This window comes from Osmerus mordax, chromosome 16 (genome assembly GCF_038355195.1).
Source record: "Osmerus mordax isolate fOsmMor3 chromosome 16, fOsmMor3.pri, whole genome shotgun sequence".
NCBI classification, from domain to species: Eukaryota; Metazoa; Chordata; class Actinopteri; order Osmeriformes; family Osmeridae; genus Osmerus; species Osmerus mordax.
The window spans coordinates 10,676,417-10,694,660 of NC_090065.1; the positions used below are offsets into that span (position 1 = coordinate 10,676,417).

The following is an 18,244-nucleotide window of genomic DNA, read 5'->3' on the forward strand; positions in this document are numbered from 1 at the left end:
TCCAATGAACGCGTCGAGCTCTGCAGAGGGTTATCGAATTAACGATTAGTCATTTGATTCAGGTGTGCTGGAGCAGGGAAACATCTCAAACATATGGGACAATAAGTGTGTAACTGGACTGTGTCTAACTGTATCAACACGGGAACAGGTGTTCCAATCATTGCACAATTTCTTGTGTGCAAACGTACTCAGACTTGCAGACACTGTCAAATATGACACAGGTAAAAACCTTGCTGCACAATTATAAGCAGGGTATGCTACTTCCCCCAAACTGACAACAAAGATAACTGGAATAGTGAACCCTATTATATCACCACCTCTTGCTAGTTGATCTGTTCGTGCTGGATAAAGAGGTCTGATATAGCTTATGTTTTGGATATGTAGGCCTCTTGTGTGAAAATGTACAATTATGGGTTAGTAAGTGTTGGCCCTGACATCTGTTTTGTTGCTTCAGTTGTTGTGGTATTTACAGCCTTGCTAGATTATTGTGCAGAGTGATCAGATGAATTTAAAATAAAAGCTTTATTGGCAAAAAGGTTTTTAGGCCCTGGCACAAAATGACCAGCTCACATCATTCACAAACCATATCATCAGCACATGGGAGTGTGAACGAGTGCTAATCAGGTGAAATAACTATCATTCTGATTGGATTATAAGAGCAGACTGATTTCTATAAAAGGAGGGACTTGTTTCATATATTAAATGTTTTTGCCAATAAAAGCCTTAAGTATCATTGTTTTCCATTATACAATAGAAATGTGGAGAAACAAATCTAATAACATGGTTGTTTCCCTTGTCACACATTCATCTGGAACACCGTCATGAACAAAGCATTTGGAATTCTTTAATTGGTATACAAACAGTGGCAATTTATTACGCACTGTAAATTCCAGTCCCTTCCAAAAACAAAATACACTGCATATATACATCTATGTAAAATATAATTTATTATAATATTTAAACATTTTCACAAACATTTACACATGGTACATATTAAAATTTTCCTTTAAACCAACTTTCATTTGTCATCATTTACATTACAAATATAGTGCCATGACACAAGATGCAATAAATACTATTGAAAAGGACAAGATAAAATCCTTGACACTGCAAACCAACAGCAAATAGTGCAGCAGACACACAATGTCTGATGTGGTCTCTTGAGTACAAACACGCTCATTCCAAGCATGGATTTGTTAATCTCAGGTTAATAAAAGCAAAAGGTTTTATCATTTCCATAAAAAAAGAGAAAACAAATGAATACCAGCTAATAAAACTATAAATTCCAAACAAAATAATCCAACCACTTAGCAAGAGTGGTTTTCTGAGGTAGAACATGACAAACAGAAGTACATTTTTTATAAAACGTGAAACTAACTATAGAAGCAAACACAGATGCAGTTGTATCCAGGGGCAGGGGGTGGGGATCTTGCTCTGATACTGCTGATGTGGATGTACCAGGCCCCTCAACAGAAAGATGGTTTGGTTTGTAAACTTGGTATCCACTGACATCCTCAAGTATCCATGAGCTAAACTTAATGATGGGTACACACAAAGATTTTTTAATCTTTTAAGATTTTCAAAATGTGAGAGACCACAAACATGAGGACAAAACAATCCTAGATGTAACCGTTTTGCTCCTTTATGGTGTGGTGTTTGTCCTCGGGGTTCCCCCCACACCAGGATTTCTTGAATATTAACGATTCGCGATCGGGGCGGCTCCGACGTTCTTCCGAGCAAGTTCGGTCACTCTTAACACACCTCACACCAAGGGAAAATCTGATCAAATAATCTGTAGATAATCGGGACATAACCTAGGATTGTCGGGACATTACCTAGGATTGTCGGAAGGGGGAAATCGGCCCAAAATTAGCCCGATTATCTTGTGGTGTGTATCCAGCATTAGGGAGGACTCAAGGACTCAAACATGGCCTCAGCCGTGGTAGGTGGATGGCCCATCCCAGTCCTGTGTGTGGACGCCTTTGAGAGGGGGCAGCCTCTCCCTCCTGGACGGACCGGTCATCAGGCGCTTCAACGTTTCCGATGACTCTGGTCTCATCCAGGGCTCGGTGGCATCCGTGTCTGCAGAGCTGCGGCAGTCGGGGCTATGGGGAGAGACCCCTGGAGACTCTTCCTCATCATCATCATCCTCAGACAGGTCTCCTAGAGGAGACACTAGTAGTTAGGGGGGGATACTTAAAATCACCATCGTCATGATTAACTCTCTGTTGGAAACCCAAGCACTTGACAGTCCACTTGACTCCATTCTTCTTTGTGTGCGTAAGATGCGTATGGCTCCAGTGAACCCACCTGTTGTCCTGCCACGGCGCCTCAGAGCCAGCAGTCTCCTGGTCCAGCTGTGGTGCTCACGCTCCTGGGCCCGCCCTGCTGACTCTGATTGGAGGATGTAGTCATCTGGCAATCTGGTAGGCTCCCTGTAAGCCTCTCTGTCCTAAACCACAGAGAGATTTAGCCTCATACGAAACTCTACACCCGTCTCCCTGAAACCTCGCTCCAGTTGAAAGGAACTGTGATATTATGATGGATTCTCTCTGCATTTCCAATATAGATTGATCTCTGAAATTACATTGTGCGATTCGGCGTTCTTGGCCAGCCTCCTCCTCTCCCTGGCAGACAGCTGGGGGGGCTTCTGTTCAGGGGGACGGGGCACCGGGTACGTGTCGTCCATGGGGTCTGTGTAGGGAACAAACAACAACGTCAACTATGACTAAAACTGGACATTTTGGTGACGGCGCTATTGCTGATTAAAAACAAACACTGATTTATTGTACCTAATATAAAGCAACCAAGTAAAATGGTATGGTACACACTTCATACCAAAGATAATCCCTTTGGTAATAACATGGAAATTCAGCATTTATCTTACTTTTAGTAAGATAGTAGAGTAAGAGAGTAGTAGAGAAAAAGCATGTGAAATGCAGACGGATATAATCAAGTCTTACTGATGAAGGCACTCTCTGATTCCAACAGGCAGCCTCTCCCAGGATCCCTCTGGGAACACAAAAAACACGCTGGTTCAGCTGAATAACTTTGACCTTCGTTCGAACAAGGAAGTGTTAGACAGGCACTGTACGCGTGGCGTGATGTGACGTACGGAGGAACTGCAAACTGGAAATGCCGAAATAAACTATTTCATGAGGACTCACCGAATAATGGTTTGGTTTCTGGGGTGGTGACAGGTCAAAATAATCTGCAAATGTAAAGAATAATGACCTTAACGTTGCAAAGGACATGCTGCACACGCCTGCGTACAAGACACAGTGAGTGGCTGGGAGACGAGCTCCAGCAGGCCTCATGTTCACCAGCTTGACAGGGAGTGTTTATGCGATGGCGCGTATAACGGATAAGAGATGATTTAAGAGTGAGGGGTTGACCAGCGAGAGGCTCTGACCGTGGCCTGGTTTCCTCCTCAGGCTGCTCCTCCTGCGTTGCTGTTCCCGGTGGTCAGCCTGTTTCTGGATGTCCACAGGCTGACCCTCCTCCCTGGGGAGCTCATTGTAGCCATATCTGAAATCACTGTCTGCAAAGCAAGCACAACGTGTGTGTGTGCACGCGGACACACACACAATCAAGTTCAACGTCAGTCAAAGCACAAATACATTTTCTCGATTTTGTTTGGGAAATTCATTGGTGGTGTGAGAACTTTGAAGAAGTAAGATCAATTCCGGTCTAAGATGCCGACAGTTCAGAGAGGCTTGTTCATCGTCTTAACGAAAGCAAAGAGACGCGTTTACCAGGGTATCGGAGCTGTAAGGAGTCATGGATACGAAGCAGTTTGCTAGGCTCAATGTTCCTGGAGGGGGGCCTTCGGACGGGGGCCTGCAAACGCAGCCTGGCCATGTCAAACACATCCACCTCCCTACGCCTGGACACACACACACACACATCAGCATGAGAAAAACGGTACTGTGGGACACACACACACACACAGACCCCACCATAGCCATGTTCTGTCATTACAGGAGCGGAGGGTGTTACCTGTCACTCATAGGAGAGTCCAGCTCCTCCCACTCGGAGCGCATCAGCTGTACCTCCAGACGTATCTGTTCGCTGCGCAGCTGTCTACGCAACGCAGACAACTCACTGATCACTCCCCTCTGGTCCTCTGGTAGGCAGTCACACACACGCACACCAGTTGAGTGATCCATGACACATTGTCGCTACCAATCAACTATGTATTGGTTGTTGGCTGTATGGAATGTTTCTCTGTGTGTGTGTGTGTGTTACCTGCAGCTCTCAGCTCGTTCCTACGAGCAGGTACAGGCGGTGACTGGGACTGGAGTCCTGAAAGCGAACACTCCTAAAAAGGTGTGCGTTAAGAGAGGGACAGACGTCAGTTCCTACCCGTTTTCAGGCCACGCTCTCTGTAGCACGTTTATGGTTTATGCGACGGGTGACTTACAGACATGGGGGCGGTGGAGCGTCTGCTGTCCACGGTGGGGGGTCTGGGGGTGTACTGGGGGGCCCTGTGTCTCTTCTGGAGGGTGGGGATGGGGGGCGAGGGCTCCCTGTGCACCTGCAGATAGACAGTATGATGGGGATCATACTAACATTTCTGTTTGTTAGAACGCCTCAGTGACATTTCACACAACTATCAGAAATGGCACTGAATCTCACTGCCTAAAGGGCCTACGAAGAATGAACACAAAAGGCCTACTCTTATAACAAAATAACTTGTGCAGTTCCAGTGATGCGGCCGGTGATTACGATGTCAGTTAGTTGATTTGGTGACGCACACACACAGATTCTTGGAATGAAAGTGCAGTGCCTGTGATGACAGTGACTCATATGTTGGTTAGTTGATAACCATAGCTGATGATGACGACAGTAGTTCACTTCCCCTTTAGTTGGCAAGATAAATCGAGCCACAGACACACGTTCCTGGTATCCTACTGATTATGCATTTACAACTCCCCAGGTTTTGAGCCGCACACAAAATAAAAGGCGCAACTCGAAGGTTTAGCCGTCCACTCACCTCGCCCTCTACGCGCGCCTGTCTCTCCTCCTCATACTGTATCCTCAGCGCAGCCATCTCCTTCTCGTCCGCCTCTTTCTTTTTCCTCTCCGCCTCCTTCCTTCGCTCCTCTGCAAGGCGGACCAGCTCCTCGTTCTTGGCCTTTTGCTGTTGCAAGAAGAAGACCAAGTTGAGTTCTGCTAACGACAGCTGAGGCACAAGAATGTGTTACAATGGTTTACAATCTACCTGTAAAGTGTTTAATGTCCACCGCTGAAATCAAATTATGCTATATGTTCTGCACTTCTATTATGTTTTATAAATAGGAGCAACTGGCATTCAAAAAGTGGGAGGTCCAAAAAACACAAGTGGTATACTGTATATTATGATGCAACGCATTAAAAGGTCATTTCTAACTAATCCTTCTTAGCCGGTCGGTACTCAGCTGACCTCCATCTCTTTGCGTTTCTTCCTCTCCTGCTCCTCATCATACTCCCACTGGATTCGAGCCCTCTGCTCCGCCAGCCTCCTCTCCTCTTTCTCCTCCTCCAGGCGTATCTTCTCCCTCTCCTCTGCCTCCTTAAGGCGCTTCTCTTCAATCTGGGCAGGGCCCGAGGGATAAACAGGTTGTTATACAACAACATTGTACCTGTGTGTGTTTGTGTACACAATATCTGTTCAAAGCAAAGGCTTTACTTGCAAGTTGAAGCTAAAAGGCCCTACAGGCACCAGAGGCCAGGTTCTTGATTTCTAACTGACAGAAAAGGGGGCATGTGTAAAAGCTCTCCGTGCCAGTAATGACTGTAGGTTTTATATCCCCCCAAAAAACGACAGTACCTGTTGTTTTAGGAAGGACTTGTACTTGTCCTTTTCCATAAGTTGCTGAGGTGTGGGCTGGTTGGCAAACACACTGCCTCTTGCATACATAGGGGTCTGGACACGGTCAAAACCTGCACAAAGAAAAGATACGACACCCATACGCGTTTGTACGTCTATTACATTCACGTTGACGTATGTGCTGTGTGCTAAGTGGCAGCTGGTGCAGCGCCTGTCTACCTGAGACTGTGTTGATGGAAGGCAGGGCCTCCGTCAGGATGGGCACGATGGCTGGGGCTCTTTTCTGCCACGTCTCGGGGTTCAGCCAAGCTTCCTCATTCTGCTTGTGCATCTGGTGTAGGTCAGCTAGTCAGACAAATCATAGGAAGCTAAAAATCAGACAAATCATAGGAAACTAATAATCACCAGATCTGTAAACTTTTAACCACTTATGGTACAGTTGCTTAAAATGTGTTACACCCTGTATTGTGAATCTATCAAACCAAATATTATTTGTATAGCCCTTTTTACAATATCACAAAGGGCCTCACAAATCAGATCAGCACCTATATATAAGTGTGAGCTACGTCTTGGAAGTTACAGCTACTGTAGTCCACCTTGTCACATCTGCTATCAAAATAACACCGGTCCACTTATCATGCAATCTGGAAAAGGTGAGCCAACATGGACCGTAAGTGGAACATGCTACAACGTACTAATGAGGTTCCCTCGGGTGTCTCTAAGAGGTGCTCCGCACCCTCCCCGGCCCCATGGGTCATGGTTCTTCATGTGGAACTCCAGCTTGGCCTCAGTGCTGTCCCTCTCCTCCTTCTCCAGCCTCCGGCGCTCCTGCTTCTCCTGGATCTGGAGGGAGCCCAGACGAAGGATATGGTGAAGAATACTGACTCCAACCAAAAGATTTTAACAAATAAAAACCCAATAATGTCATATCATGGTGAAACAGTGCCCCTAAAGAGTCTACATGGGAATTACCTACTATATTAATTAAAGTAACTGAATCTTTTTTAAATCTAAATTGATCTACAACTATTTCATCGAACCAAAAAATTGGCTTCCTTTCTTGTACCCTTTCTGTAAAAACATGACCACTATCACCAATTATACAGAATAAGGTCAGACTTGGGATCTCAGTCATCACACATTAATTTCAACCACAATTCACAGTTGATGGAGAACATTTCATGTTCTACAGTTCAGTCCAATGTTTAGGTGAATTTGTACTTTTGACCCCAAACACCACACCTATGAGCACAATCTATATATTCATTACATTTAGGGTATTTTAGTGCAGTATCCCAACTAATAGAGGGGAGGAAAGGTGGATCACCTGCTGTTTCAGTGCCTCCTTGTAACTTAGTGCACTCTGCTTGGATGGAAGGATCTTCTCTGCAGGAAAGACACTGATCCCTGAGCTGACTGTGGCAGCCTCACTGTTAGGTCTGCTGAGACAGAGACAGACAATCCCTTCACTCCCTGGTGTCTTTTCATGAATCATCACCCATTTGGAGCCTAATAAAGAACAGAACTGGGCTCTCTCCAGTCCTCATGTCTCTGGAACCATAAAATAACCGCCAGCTCATTTGAGGATCTCTGGTATCATTGAACAAATATCCCTCCAATATGCTTCATTTGAACCTTGAGTGCATTATATATTTTGACTGACAATGAAGTTAACTTTGATTACACGAGTAACCAAAAGCATTAAGCACCGTGTTTAAAACACTGTCCTTTCAGGCCTGTCATAATTAGTCATCTTGGCCATTCTTTTAGAAGCCACTATTTCAGTGGCTTGTCAATGTGTATAGATGTCTTCAGAAAGGTCCAGAGAAGAGGGGGCTTATGTGAGGGAAAGATCAGTAGCAGCAGCAGAAGTAGTAGCGACTCAGCAGCTGGCTGAAATAACACTCGTGTCCAGATGGTGGGGAATGACCTCCGACAGCTGCAACGCTTACTACTGCCCTCTACTGGAAAATACAATATATGCATTCCAATATATGGCCATACTAATATTTTCTTCCCTAGTTTTTTGACCCAAAAGCACTGGACCCGAGTAAAGGAAACACACAACTGTGGGTCACAAGAATAAAGACTTCAATAGTGTGTAACTGACCTCACCGGGTCGTGAATACTCACAGGGGTGGTGGAGGTGCTTCTGGGTGTATATGCTGGGTACCGTGAAGGCTGTGATGAGTGTGCAGGCCTCCTCCAGTTTGAGGTAGGGTTAGGTAGGACATCAGTGGGACTCCTCCAGGCATCGCCATCTGACCATCTGACACAAACATATATACAAATTGGATACTGACAACTTTTTAAATCAAGCAGAGTTCAGAATGCAGGCTTACTTCACCTACATGTTACCTGCAACGTATCAACCTTCTTGATAGTCATTAGGGCAAGATTAACCATATTTGCAAGGTGTCTACTGATCAACTAATAATGATACAGTTGCAGTACTTACAGTAGGGCAGGTTTGGCTCCAATGTATTCCTGGGTCCATAGTATGAGTAGCCTTCATCATAGGGACTCCTGTAGGCTTCTGCCATTCTGGTTGGAGGGTGCAAAGGGATGCCTGGCATTCTGCATATTGAACACAGAAACGATTTTTCTTCATTTCAAAATGTCAGACAAAACCAGCAGCAGACAGCAACCAAAAAAACATTTTTAATTTTAAGTCTACAATACATTTCAAGGTGCTTCTAGCAGGTCTGCATGCTACCGTACCTGGGGGTGTCCATGCCTCGGGGGAAACCCACCGCCTGGCTGTACGGGGAAAGCCCCCCATTGGACAGCCCCAGCGCTGAGCTGTACTCTAGGAGCGGAGACTGGAAGGCTACTATGGGCAACTCAGGGGGGAGCCTCTCCCTCTCTCTGTCCACAGAAGGCTTCTCATCACCGGGTAGCCTTCTAGGTTCTTCCCCTGCTGCTGCCTCGTCCAGACCCAGGCCAGCTCGGAACAGATCCTCTCTTCTTTTCACAATACTCTGTCCAAGATGTTTGATGCGATCCGGCTGGGTTATGAAGGAGGTGAAAGGGATATTGCTGTATAAATAGGTTTGTGCTTTGAACACAAATTATGTAAGGACTTTCAGGCAAGCTTGGAATGAACTTGGATACAAGTTCAAATGAATAAATAGGCAGTCTACCTACCGGTTTCTCAGGGTCATTGGCTCTTGTGGAGGTTACTCTCAGTTCCAGATCTTTCTCTCTGGATCAAAGAGAGAGGTAAATGAGATGTTTCACCTAAAACGTTTCTCATACACCACCCAATGGAAGCTTTTCTGGACTATAAATTCATCATGAACACACAATTAACAAAAGTGCTTTGTACAGCATGAAAATGAACCCTTAGTGAAGTTACAGTTGGTCCAAAACAAAAAGAGAAAGTAGTGGTCTACCTTTTCTTGTTCCTCTGCTGTTCAGCTATCTGCTCCTGTAGCTCCTGTCTGTAACGCTCCTTACGTCTCTGTGAGACCACATCAGCATCTGCAGCCCCTGGACACAGTACAGGCAAACTTAAAGGTACAAGAAATCAAAAAATGTATTTATAAACTTTTTCCCCTATCAACTCTTTATGTAGAAAGTATCTGCTGAATGGAATCTCTCTTACCGATCATGAGCCCTGTAGCAAACTCATGCTTGTTGATGGCTGACCTTGATGTCAGGTTTAAACTGGTGTCCCCTGTTGACTGTAGCCTATAAGACAGACAGGCCAGGACATCCATTAGCATTCACAGACCCATTTCAGACTCCATGCAAACACACCATTGATTATCATGCAGACACACAAGCTGCTTAAAAAAATTGTTAATTGTCAATTTCAGATTGTTTTGGAGGTTTAATGTGATTTAACTATGTGGATTGAGATTGCCTAAATCTTTGAAGCCTAAATAGTTGACACAAGAAGTATCAACAAAGCTTTTTAGTTAAGTGTAGAAACAGAATACAGGTGAAGTCTAAATACGCTTTGCTAAATAAACCTGAACTGTTGCGTGTTTTTATCATTACTATCCAACATTTGTGACGTACTTGACTTGGTTTGTCAAGGAGGTCCTGTCTTGATAACCCTCTTGGACAACAGATCCATCGGCCTGCTTCCTCTCCCTGAAAATAAATTAAACCAGTCATCAACTAACCACTACCAAATACAACATTAACCTAATAGATCACCATACACCAGCCAGCTACAGAAAATGAGCTGTTCTTGTCTATTATTTAAGCTAATCTATTTGTTACTGTTGCACTGTAGGTTTGTAGTTTTGTCCCACTGGGCTGAGATGTGGGAGATGTCTACTGTACTTTCTATATGCACCATTTGTTTTGTCGCTTTGGATAAAAGTGTGTGTTACATTAACAAAATGTAATGTACAGTTGATCATAGATGATAGTGTAGACAACATAGCCGCTTACAATACCTGTTTTCATGACTTGTTCTCTGTCCATGATAACCTGTGTCAATATAATCACCATGTGGCTCTTTTCTCCTGTCTCGGAACCTTAATGCAGATGATTTAATGAAAGACTGTCAGGACAAGCAAGTAAAAAGCTGCTGGTGCTAATGGTCAGAATTCTACTGTTCCAGACCAAACGTAAACCTGTTCACTGACCATCATGAAAAGGAGTAAGACAAGGAAAAACATGGAATTGAATGCAATATTGACTTGACAACTCATACGCCAACATGTGATTATTATGTAATTTACTTATGTTACTTCCTCCCCAATCTCTTGACAGATTAGATTGAATTGACTTCCAAAAGCAGGCTTGAGAATGCCTGAGAAGCGCTGTTTACATACCTGCTGTCAGCTTTGTAGTAGTGTCTTGGCCTCCTCCTCTCTGATTGAATGGCTTCCAGCCTCCTCCTCTCCATCAGTTCCAGCTCGTCCTCTACATAGTCATCTTCAGAGTCTTCATCCCCCGGCTCCACCCTTCCCAGTCTGGTGGTCCTGCTCTCTCTAAAGGGCAGTCCATCCTCCTCAGCCCAGGGACCCCTGACCTCGGCCAGGTGGCACCCAATGTGCACCCCTCTCCGCCCCTCAGTCAGAGTGGCGGCATCTCTTCTGGATGGCAGTCTGGGGCTGGGCTGGACATCAAGCAGGGGTGGAGGTCTGAGGGAAGCACCGTGCTCCTAGGGGAGATGGAAAAGGGTACATGATATGAGGGATCTTTTCAAAGAGAAGTTTTCCAAGATGCAAATGAGCTGGTCAAAGACGAGTGCCATTCACATGAAATAACTCTGTCACATTTACCTGAGCCATGTAGCGTCTGTAGTCCTGCCGAAGCTCTTGCTGTAATTTCTGCTTCTTCCGCTCATAGTCCTCACCCAGAGATAAACTTAGGCTCTGACCCTCTTCTGCAAAAAAGAATGATGCGAGACGAAAGCAAACAGTAAACAGATGGACAATGAACCTACTGAAGGGCCTGCTCGCACTTGAATGTTAAGATTTAACAACTAATTGGGAATAGATATACCTTTTTCCAATACTGTAGATCGCTTAAATGGAGGGATGTTTTCCTTAATAGTGTGATCATAGGCCTTATGATACTTTGCCTGTCAGTGAAATCCAGACACAATGAGTATAATGAAAAAGCTAGGTACTGAATTCAAAGGGAAAACACAGTCAACTGTATAAATGGTCGACTAAAAAAAGGAAACTCACCCGTATTTCCATGTAAGGAGGATCGTGTTTCAAGTTGGCTTTATCCTCTGCCACTTTGGCTCTCTGTTCCTTGAGGAAGTTCTCAAGATCATCGTCCATCTCCACTTTTTAAGATGGCCTTCTGTGAACAGAAGATTTGTGTTTACTTACTGGTAAGCTGGAGTTGGTAATAGAAATTACTTGCTCGCAGGATGTGCGTTTTGTTACACTGTGTCTTTAATTCTCCGTTGTCAAGAAACTAGCCTACACGTTGTGCTGAACACAAACACAATCTTTCGCCTATTTAGTTAGCAATCACCAGTTTGATCGTTTGGAATACACGGTCACCACAAACCTTTGATATTGGTTCCTAGAGTAGCTAACGTCAGCTACTCTGCTATCTACAAATGCAGAAAATGCAGCTACTAGTGCTGATTCAGTACAGTACACGTAGCCAACAATAGGTAGTGCAAACACAAGCGTTTGGTTCCTGCTAGATTATTACACCAATAATTTACCATTTGGAAATTCGGGATAGGGTAAACAAATAGACAGTTGCTATGCTGGGCTTTATCAATCATAACTAATGATTGACATTTAATATAGCTACACGAATTTGTTTGTCGAGTAATCTGTCAGCCCACAATTTTGGTCAGCAACAGCGCGGGATCACAGCTGCCCCAGTGCCCCGTCTTCTTCTTCTTTGAATTTGATTGGCGGATCGTATCCAACTTAAAGGTGCATACACTGCCATCTGCTGTGCAGGAGTGTATGGCCAGTCACGAATTACCTACATTACACACAACTCCGTAACCCTGTAACTCCTTAGCTTTCAGAGACATTTACCATGTAGACTGTTTCTCAATAAAAACTAAGTCTGTGTGACGTAACCATCAGCATAAACAAATACCTCAAGTATGATCGCTGCGAGTAGGGTTCGAACCTACGCGGGGTAACCCCATTGGATTTCAAGTCCAACTCCTTAACCCCTCGGACATCGCAGCTTCCATTCATGGTGAAAGTCTTTTTAAATTACGCATGCTGAATCACCTTGAAAGTCTTCAACTAAAGTTTCAGGAAATCAATGATGGCATGACGTAAACATCAGCATAAACAGGTCCCTCATGGTCACTCGCTGCGAGTAGGGTTCGAACTTACGCGGGGAAACCCCATTGGATTTCGAGTCCAACGCCTTAACCTCTCGGCCATCGCAGCTTGTGTTTAAGGAGAATTCCTTTCTGAATTCCGTAAACTGGGTCACTTGGAAAGCCTTCAACAACTTGTCTGTAAATCAATTGTGGCATGACGTAACCATCAGCATAGACTAATCCCTCACGGTCAGTCGCTGCGAGTAGGGTTCGAACCTACGCGGGGAAACCCCATTGGATTTCAAGTCCAACTCCTTAACCACTCGGACATCGCAGCTTTCATTCTTGCCGAAAGTCTTTCTAAATTACGAATGCTGAATCACTTTGAAAGTCTTCAACCAAAGCTTCAGGAAATCAATGATGGCATGATGTAAACATCAGCATAAACAAGTCCCTCACAGTCAATCGCTGCGAGTAGGGTTCGAACCTACGCGGGGAAACCCCATTGGATTTCAAGTCCAACTCCTTAACCACTCGGACATCGCAGCTTCCATTATTGGTGAAAGTCTTTCTAAATTACGCATGCTGAATCACCTTGAAAGTCTTCAACTAAAGTTTCAGGAAATCAATGATGGCATGACGTAAACATCAGCATAAACAGGTCCTTCATGGTCACTCGCTGCGAGTAGGGTTCGAACCTACGCGGGGAAACCCCATTGGATTTCGAGTCCAACGCCTTAACCTCTCGGCCATCGCAGCTTGTGTTTAAGGAGAATTCCTTTCTGAATTCCGTAAACTGGGTCACTTGGAAAGCCTTCAACAACTTGTCTGTAAATCAATTGTGGCATGACGTAACCATCAGCATAGACTAATCCCTCACGGTCAGTCGCTGCGAGTAGGGTTCGAACCTACGCGGGGAAACCCCATTGGATTTCAAGTCCAACTCCTTAACCACTCGGACATCGCAGCTTTCATTCTTGCTGAAAGTCTTTCTAAATTACGAATGCTGAATCACTTTGAAAGTCTTCAACCAAAGTTTCAGGAAATCAATGATGGCATGACGTAAACATCAGCATAAACAAGTCCCTCACGGTCGCTCGCTGCGAGTAGGGTTCGAACCTACGCGGGGAAACCCCATTGGATTTCAAGTCCAACTCCTTAACCACTCGGACATCGCAGCATTCATTCTTGTTGAAAGTCTTTCTAAATTACGCATGCTGAATCACTTCGAAAGTCTTCAAGCAAAGCTTCAGGAAATCAATGATGACATGACGTAAACATCAGCATAAACAAGTCCCTCATGAGCCATCGCTGCGAGTAGGGTTCGAAACTACGCGAGGAAACCCCATTGGATTTCAAGTCCAACTCCTTAACCACTCGGACATCGCAGCTTTCTTTCTTGGTGAAAGTCTTTCTAAATTACGAATGCTGAATCACTTTGAAAGTCTTCAAACAAAGTTTCAGGAAATCAATGATGGCATGACGTAAACATCAGCATAAACAAGTCCCTCACTGTCGCTCGCTGCGAGTAGGGTTCGAACCTACGCGGGGAAACCCCATTGGATTTCAAGTCCAACTCCTTAACCACTCGGACATCGCAGCATTCATTCTTGTTGAAAGTCTTTCTAAATTACGCATGCTGAATCACTTCGAAAGTCTTCAAGCAAAGCTTCAGGAAATCAATGATGACATGACGTAAACATCAGCATAAACAAGTCCCTCATGAGCCATCGCTGCGAGTAGGGTTCGAAACTACGCGAGGAAACCCCATTGGATTTCAAGTCCAACTCCTTAACCACTCGGACATCGCAGCTTTCTTTCTTCGTGAAAGTCTTTCTAAATTACGAATGCTGAATCACTTTGAAAGTCTTCAACAAAAGTTTCAGGAAATCAATGATGGCATGACGTAAACATCAGCATAAACAAATCCCTCACGGTCAATCGCTGCGAGTAGGGTTCGAACCTACGCGGGGAAACCCCATTGGATTTCAAGTTCAACTCCTTAACCACTCGGACATCGCAGCTTTCTTTCTTGGTGAAAGTCTTTCTAAATTACGGATGCTGAATCACTTCGAAAGTCTTCAAGCAAAGCTTCAGGAAATCAATGATGACATGACGTAAACATCAGCATAAACAAGTCCCTCATGAGCCATCGCTGCGAGTAGGGTTCGAAACTACGCGAGGAAACCCCATTGGATTTCAAGTCCAACTCCTTAACCACTCGGACATCGCAGCTTTCTTTCTTGGTGAAAGTCTTTCTAAATTACGAATGCTGAATCACTTTGAAAGTCTTCAACAAAAGTTTCAGGAAATCAATGATGGCATGACGTAAACATCAGCATAAACAAATCCCTCACGGTCAATCGCTGCGAGTAGGGTTCGAACCTACGCGGGGAAACCCCATTGGATTTCAAGTCCAACTCCTTAACCACTCGGACATCGCAGCTTTCATTCTTGCTGAAAGTCTTTCTAAATTACGAATGCTGAATCACTTTGAAAGTCTTCAACCAAAGTTTCAGGAAATCAATGATGGCATGACGTAAACATCAGCATAAACAAGTCCCTCACGGTCGCTCGCTGCGAGTAGGGTTCGAACCTACGCGGGGAAACCCCATTGGATTTCAAGTCCAACTCCTTAACCACTCGGACATCGCAGCATTCATTCTTGTTGAAAGTCTTTCTAAATTACGCATGCTGAATCACTTCGAAAGTCTTCAAGCAAAGCTTCAGGAAATCAATGATGACATGACGTAAACATCAGCATAAACAAGTCCCTCATGAGCCATCGCTGCGAGTAGGGTTCGAAACTACGCGAGGAAACCCCATTGGATTTCAAGTCCAACTCCTTAACCACTCGGACATCGCAGCTTTCTTTCTTGGTGAAAGTCTTTCTAAATTACGAATGCTGAATCACTTTGAAAGTCTTCAACAAAAGTTTCAGGAAATCAATGATGGCATGACGTAAACATCAGCATAAACAAGTCCCTCACGGTCGCTCGCTGCGAGTAGGGTTCGAACCTACGCGGGGAAACCCCATTGGATTTCAAGTCCAACTCCTTAACCACTCGGACATCGCAGCTTCCATTCTTGGTGAAAGTCTTTCTAAATTACGCATGCTGAATCACCTTGAAAGTCTTCAACCAAAGTTTCAGGAAATCAATGATGGCATGACGTAAACATCAGCATAAACAGGTCCCTCATGGTCACTCGCTGCGAGTAGGGTTCGAACCTACGCGGGGAAACCCCATTGGATTTCGAGTCCAACGCCTTAACCTCTCGGCCATCGCAGCTTGCCTTTTCAAAACATTCCTTTCTGAATTCTGAAAACTGGGTCACTTGGAAAGCCTTCATCAACTTGTCTGTAAATCAATTGTGGCATGACGTAACCATCAGCATAAACAAATCCCTCACGGTCAATCGCTGCGAGTAGGGTTCGAACCTACGCGGGGAAACCCCATTGGATTTCAAGTCCAACTCCTTAACCACTCGGACATCGCAGCTTTCATTCTTGCTGAAAGTCTTTCTAAATTACGAATGCTGAATCACTTTGAAAGTCTTCAACCAAAGTTTCAGGAAATCAATGATGGCATGACGTAAACATCAGCATGAACAAGTCCCTCACGGTCGCTCGCTGCGAGTAGGGTTCGAACCTACGCGGGGAAACCCCATTGGATTTCAAATCCAACTCCTTAACCACTCGGACATTGCAGCATTCATTCTTGTTGAAAGTCTTTCTAAATTACGCATGCTGAATCACTTCGAAAGTCTTCAAGCAAAGCTTCAGGAAATCAATGATGACATGACGTAAACATCAGCATAAACAAGTCCCTCATGAGCCATCGCTGCGAGTAGGGTTCGAAACTACGCGAGGAAACCCCATTGGATTTCAAGTCCAACTCCTTAACCACTCGGACATCGCAGCTTTCTTTCTTGGTGAAAGTCTTTCTAAATTACGAATGCTGAATCACTTTGAAAGTCTTCAACAAAAGTTTCAGGAAATCAATGATGGCATGACGTAAACATCAGCATAAACAAATCCCTCACGGTCAATCGCTGCGAGTAGGGTTCGAACCTACGCGGGGAAACCCCATTGGATTTCAAGTTCAACTCCTTAACCACTCGGACATCGCAGCTTTCTTTCTTGGTGAAAGTCTTTCTAAATTACGCATGCTGAATCACTTCGAAAGTCTTCAAGCAAAGCTTCAGGAAATCAATGATGACATGACGTAAACATCAGCATAAACAAGTCCCTCATGAGCCATCGCTGCGAGTAGGGTTCGAAACTACGCGAGGAAACCCCATTGGATTTCAAGTCCAACTCCTTAACCACTCGGACATCGCAGCTTTCTTTCTTGGTGAAAGTCTTTCTAAATTACGAATGCTGAATCACTTTGAAAGTCTTCAACAAAAGTTTCAGGAAATCAATGATGGCATGACGTAAACATCAGCATAAACAAATCCCTCACGGTCAATCGCTGCGAGTAGGGTTCGAACCTACGCGGGGAAACCCCATTGGATTTCAAGTCCAACTCCTTAACCACTCGGACATCGCAGCTTTCATTCTTGCTGAAAGTCTTTCTAAATTACGAATGCTGAATCACTTTGAAAGTCTTCAACCAAAGTTTCAGGAAATCAATGATGGCATGACGTAAACATCAGCATAAACAAGTCCCTCACGGTCGCTCGCTGCGAGTAGGGTTCGAACCTACGCGGGGAAACCCCATTGGATTTCAAGTCCAACTCCTTAACCACTCGGACATCGCAGCATTCATTCTTGTTGAAAGTCTTTCTAAATTACGCATGCTGAATCACTTCGAAAGTCTTCAAGCAAAGCTTCAGGAAATCAATGATGACATGACGTAAACATCAGCATAAACAAGTCCCTCATGAGCCATCGCTGCGAGTAGGGTTCGAAACTACGCGAGGAAACCCCATTGGATTTCAAGTCCAACTCCTTAACCACTCGGACATCGCAGCTTTCTTTCTTGGTGAAAGTCTTTCTAAATTACGAATGCTGAATCACTTTGAAAGTCTTCAACAAAAGTTTCAGGAAATCAATGATGGCATGACGTAAACATCAGCATAAACAAGTCCCTCACGGTCGCTCGCTGCGAGTAGGGTTCGAACCTACGCGGGGAAACCCCATTGGATTTCAAGTCCAACTCCTTAACCACTCGGACATCGCAGCTTCCATTCTTGGTGAAAGTCTTTCTAAATTACGCATGCTGAATCACCTTGAAAGTCTTCAACCAAAGTTTCAGGAAATCAATGATGGCATGACGTAAACATCAGCATAAACAGGTCCCTCATGGTCACTCGCTGCGAGTAGGGTTCGAACCTACGCGGGGAAACCCCATTGGATTTCGAGTCCAACGCCTTAACCTCTCGGCCATCGCAGCTTGTGTTTAAGGAGAATTCCTTTCTGAATTCCGTAAACTGGGTCACTTGGAAAGCCTTCAACAACTTGTCTGTAAATCAATTGTGGCATGACGTAACCATCAGCATAAACTAATCCCTCACGGTCAATCGCTGCGAGTAGGGTTCGAACCTACGCGGGGAAACCCCATAGGATTTCAAGTCCAACTCCTTAACCACTCGGACATTGCAGCTTTCATTCTTGCCGAAAGTCTTTTTAAATTACGAATGCTGAATCACTTTGAAAGTCTTCAACCAAAGCTTCAGGAAATCAATGATGGCATGACATACAC

The 18,244-nt window shown here is 44.5% G+C and overlaps 1 protein-coding gene and 28 non-coding genes across 33 annotated transcripts; all 29 read right to left on the reverse strand.

Moving 5' to 3' along the window:
• Positions 1-939: 939 nt before the first annotated feature.
• On the reverse strand, positions 940-12,104 carry LOC136959567 (centrosome and spindle pole-associated protein 1-like). Of its 5 annotated transcripts, none has more exons than XM_067253945.1 (29): positions 11,804-12,104; positions 11,470-11,590; positions 11,282-11,360; positions 11,059-11,162; positions 10,606-10,937; positions 10,225-10,305; positions 9,839-9,913; positions 9,420-9,505; positions 9,208-9,304; positions 8,960-9,017; positions 8,534-8,820; positions 8,271-8,389; positions 7,946-8,081; positions 7,140-7,251; positions 6,508-6,655; positions 6,032-6,157; positions 5,813-5,925; positions 5,426-5,575; positions 4,997-5,143; positions 4,424-4,567; positions 4,249-4,321; positions 4,000-4,126; positions 3,756-3,886; positions 3,413-3,541; positions 3,168-3,211; positions 2,964-3,012; positions 2,588-2,694; positions 2,311-2,452; positions 940-2,163 (listed from the first exon to the last, which is right to left on the reverse strand). In XM_067253945.1, exons 2-29 carry the CDS (start codon positions 11,566-11,568, stop codon positions 1,934-1,936), a joined length of 3,525 nt encoding a protein of 1,174 aa, XP_067110046.1. In that variant the 5' UTR covers positions 11,569-11,590; positions 11,804-12,104; the 3' UTR covers positions 940-1,933. The 5 variants fall into 5 exon arrangements, with proteins under 5 accessions (XP_067110046.1, XP_067110047.1, XP_067110042.1 ...); XM_067253946.1 differs by having other exon boundaries at positions 4,424-4,537; positions 7,140-7,254; XM_067253941.1 differs by having other exon boundaries at positions 7,140-7,254.
• Positions 12,105-12,370: 266 nt separating this feature from the next.
• Positions 12,371-12,452, reverse strand: trnas-uga (transfer RNA serine (anticodon UGA)). Its single transcript has one exon. It is a non-coding gene; the product is annotated as a tRNA-Ser (tRNA).
• Positions 12,453-12,581: 129 nt separating this feature from the next.
• On the reverse strand, positions 12,582-12,663 carry trnas-cga (transfer RNA serine (anticodon CGA)). The gene has a single exon. It is a non-coding gene; the product is annotated as a tRNA-Ser (tRNA).
• Positions 12,664-12,791: 128 nt separating this feature from the next.
• Positions 12,792-12,873, reverse strand: trnas-uga (transfer RNA serine (anticodon UGA)). The gene has a single exon. It is a non-coding gene; the product is annotated as a tRNA-Ser (tRNA).
• Positions 12,874-13,002: 129 nt separating this feature from the next.
• trnas-uga (transfer RNA serine (anticodon UGA)) lies at positions 13,003-13,084 on the reverse strand. Its single transcript has one exon. It is a non-coding gene; the product is annotated as a tRNA-Ser (tRNA).
• Positions 13,085-13,213: 129 nt separating this feature from the next.
• trnas-cga (transfer RNA serine (anticodon CGA)) lies at positions 13,214-13,295 on the reverse strand. The gene has a single exon. It is a non-coding gene; the product is annotated as a tRNA-Ser (tRNA).
• A 128-nt stretch (positions 13,296-13,423) lies between these two features.
• Positions 13,424-13,505, reverse strand: trnas-uga (transfer RNA serine (anticodon UGA)). The gene has a single exon. It is a non-coding gene; the product is annotated as a tRNA-Ser (tRNA).
• A 129-nt stretch (positions 13,506-13,634) lies between these two features.
• Positions 13,635-13,716, reverse strand: trnas-uga (transfer RNA serine (anticodon UGA)). Its single transcript has one exon. It is a non-coding gene; the product is annotated as a tRNA-Ser (tRNA).
• A 129-nt stretch (positions 13,717-13,845) lies between these two features.
• Positions 13,846-13,927, reverse strand: trnas-uga (transfer RNA serine (anticodon UGA)). Its single transcript has one exon. It is a non-coding gene; the product is annotated as a tRNA-Ser (tRNA).
• Positions 13,928-14,056: 129 nt separating this feature from the next.
• On the reverse strand, positions 14,057-14,138 carry trnas-uga (transfer RNA serine (anticodon UGA)). The gene has a single exon. It is a non-coding gene; the product is annotated as a tRNA-Ser (tRNA).
• Positions 14,139-14,267: 129 nt separating this feature from the next.
• trnas-uga (transfer RNA serine (anticodon UGA)) lies at positions 14,268-14,349 on the reverse strand. The gene has a single exon. It is a non-coding gene; the product is annotated as a tRNA-Ser (tRNA).
• Positions 14,350-14,478: 129 nt separating this feature from the next.
• Positions 14,479-14,560, reverse strand: trnas-uga (transfer RNA serine (anticodon UGA)). The gene has a single exon. It is a non-coding gene; the product is annotated as a tRNA-Ser (tRNA).
• Positions 14,561-14,689: 129 nt separating this feature from the next.
• On the reverse strand, positions 14,690-14,771 carry trnas-uga (transfer RNA serine (anticodon UGA)). Its single transcript has one exon. It is a non-coding gene; the product is annotated as a tRNA-Ser (tRNA).
• Positions 14,772-14,900: 129 nt separating this feature from the next.
• Positions 14,901-14,982, reverse strand: trnas-uga (transfer RNA serine (anticodon UGA)). Its single transcript has one exon. It is a non-coding gene; the product is annotated as a tRNA-Ser (tRNA).
• Positions 14,983-15,111: 129 nt separating this feature from the next.
• On the reverse strand, positions 15,112-15,193 carry trnas-uga (transfer RNA serine (anticodon UGA)). The gene has a single exon. It is a non-coding gene; the product is annotated as a tRNA-Ser (tRNA).
• A 129-nt stretch (positions 15,194-15,322) lies between these two features.
• On the reverse strand, positions 15,323-15,404 carry trnas-uga (transfer RNA serine (anticodon UGA)). The gene has a single exon. It is a non-coding gene; the product is annotated as a tRNA-Ser (tRNA).
• Positions 15,405-15,533: 129 nt separating this feature from the next.
• trnas-uga (transfer RNA serine (anticodon UGA)) lies at positions 15,534-15,615 on the reverse strand. Its single transcript has one exon. It is a non-coding gene; the product is annotated as a tRNA-Ser (tRNA).
• Positions 15,616-15,744: 129 nt separating this feature from the next.
• trnas-cga (transfer RNA serine (anticodon CGA)) lies at positions 15,745-15,826 on the reverse strand. The gene has a single exon. It is a non-coding gene; the product is annotated as a tRNA-Ser (tRNA).
• Positions 15,827-15,954: 128 nt separating this feature from the next.
• On the reverse strand, positions 15,955-16,036 carry trnas-uga (transfer RNA serine (anticodon UGA)). The gene has a single exon. It is a non-coding gene; the product is annotated as a tRNA-Ser (tRNA).
• Positions 16,037-16,165: 129 nt separating this feature from the next.
• Positions 16,166-16,247, reverse strand: trnas-uga (transfer RNA serine (anticodon UGA)). The gene has a single exon. It is a non-coding gene; the product is annotated as a tRNA-Ser (tRNA).
• A 129-nt stretch (positions 16,248-16,376) lies between these two features.
• Positions 16,377-16,458, reverse strand: trnas-uga (transfer RNA serine (anticodon UGA)). The gene has a single exon. It is a non-coding gene; the product is annotated as a tRNA-Ser (tRNA).
• Positions 16,459-16,587: 129 nt separating this feature from the next.
• Positions 16,588-16,669, reverse strand: trnas-uga (transfer RNA serine (anticodon UGA)). Its single transcript has one exon. It is a non-coding gene; the product is annotated as a tRNA-Ser (tRNA).
• Positions 16,670-16,798: 129 nt separating this feature from the next.
• On the reverse strand, positions 16,799-16,880 carry trnas-uga (transfer RNA serine (anticodon UGA)). The gene has a single exon. It is a non-coding gene; the product is annotated as a tRNA-Ser (tRNA).
• A 129-nt stretch (positions 16,881-17,009) lies between these two features.
• trnas-uga (transfer RNA serine (anticodon UGA)) lies at positions 17,010-17,091 on the reverse strand. The gene has a single exon. It is a non-coding gene; the product is annotated as a tRNA-Ser (tRNA).
• A 129-nt stretch (positions 17,092-17,220) lies between these two features.
• trnas-uga (transfer RNA serine (anticodon UGA)) lies at positions 17,221-17,302 on the reverse strand. The gene has a single exon. It is a non-coding gene; the product is annotated as a tRNA-Ser (tRNA).
• A 129-nt stretch (positions 17,303-17,431) lies between these two features.
• trnas-uga (transfer RNA serine (anticodon UGA)) lies at positions 17,432-17,513 on the reverse strand. The gene has a single exon. It is a non-coding gene; the product is annotated as a tRNA-Ser (tRNA).
• Positions 17,514-17,642: 129 nt separating this feature from the next.
• On the reverse strand, positions 17,643-17,724 carry trnas-uga (transfer RNA serine (anticodon UGA)). Its single transcript has one exon. It is a non-coding gene; the product is annotated as a tRNA-Ser (tRNA).
• A 129-nt stretch (positions 17,725-17,853) lies between these two features.
• trnas-cga (transfer RNA serine (anticodon CGA)) lies at positions 17,854-17,935 on the reverse strand. Its single transcript has one exon. It is a non-coding gene; the product is annotated as a tRNA-Ser (tRNA).
• A 128-nt stretch (positions 17,936-18,063) lies between these two features.
• Positions 18,064-18,145, reverse strand: trnas-uga (transfer RNA serine (anticodon UGA)). The gene has a single exon. It is a non-coding gene; the product is annotated as a tRNA-Ser (tRNA).
• Positions 18,146-18,244: the final 99 nt, after the last annotated feature.

Bases quoted from the DNA above. Each gene is read 5' to 3' on its own strand.
- LOC136959567 (XM_067253941.1), bottom strand. From the start codon at position 11,568: ATGGACGATGATCTTGAGAACTTCCTCAAGGAACAGAGAGCCAAAGTG. The intron at 5,926-6,031 runs GTAGACAGGCGC...TTCTTTGTGCAG, and splicing joins TTCCATCAACACAGTCTCAG to GTTTTGACCGTGTCCAGACC. The intron at 2,164-2,310 runs GTGGGTTCACTG...TGTCTCCTCTAG, and splicing joins GCGCCGTGGCAGGACAACAG to GAGACCTGTCTGAGGATGAT.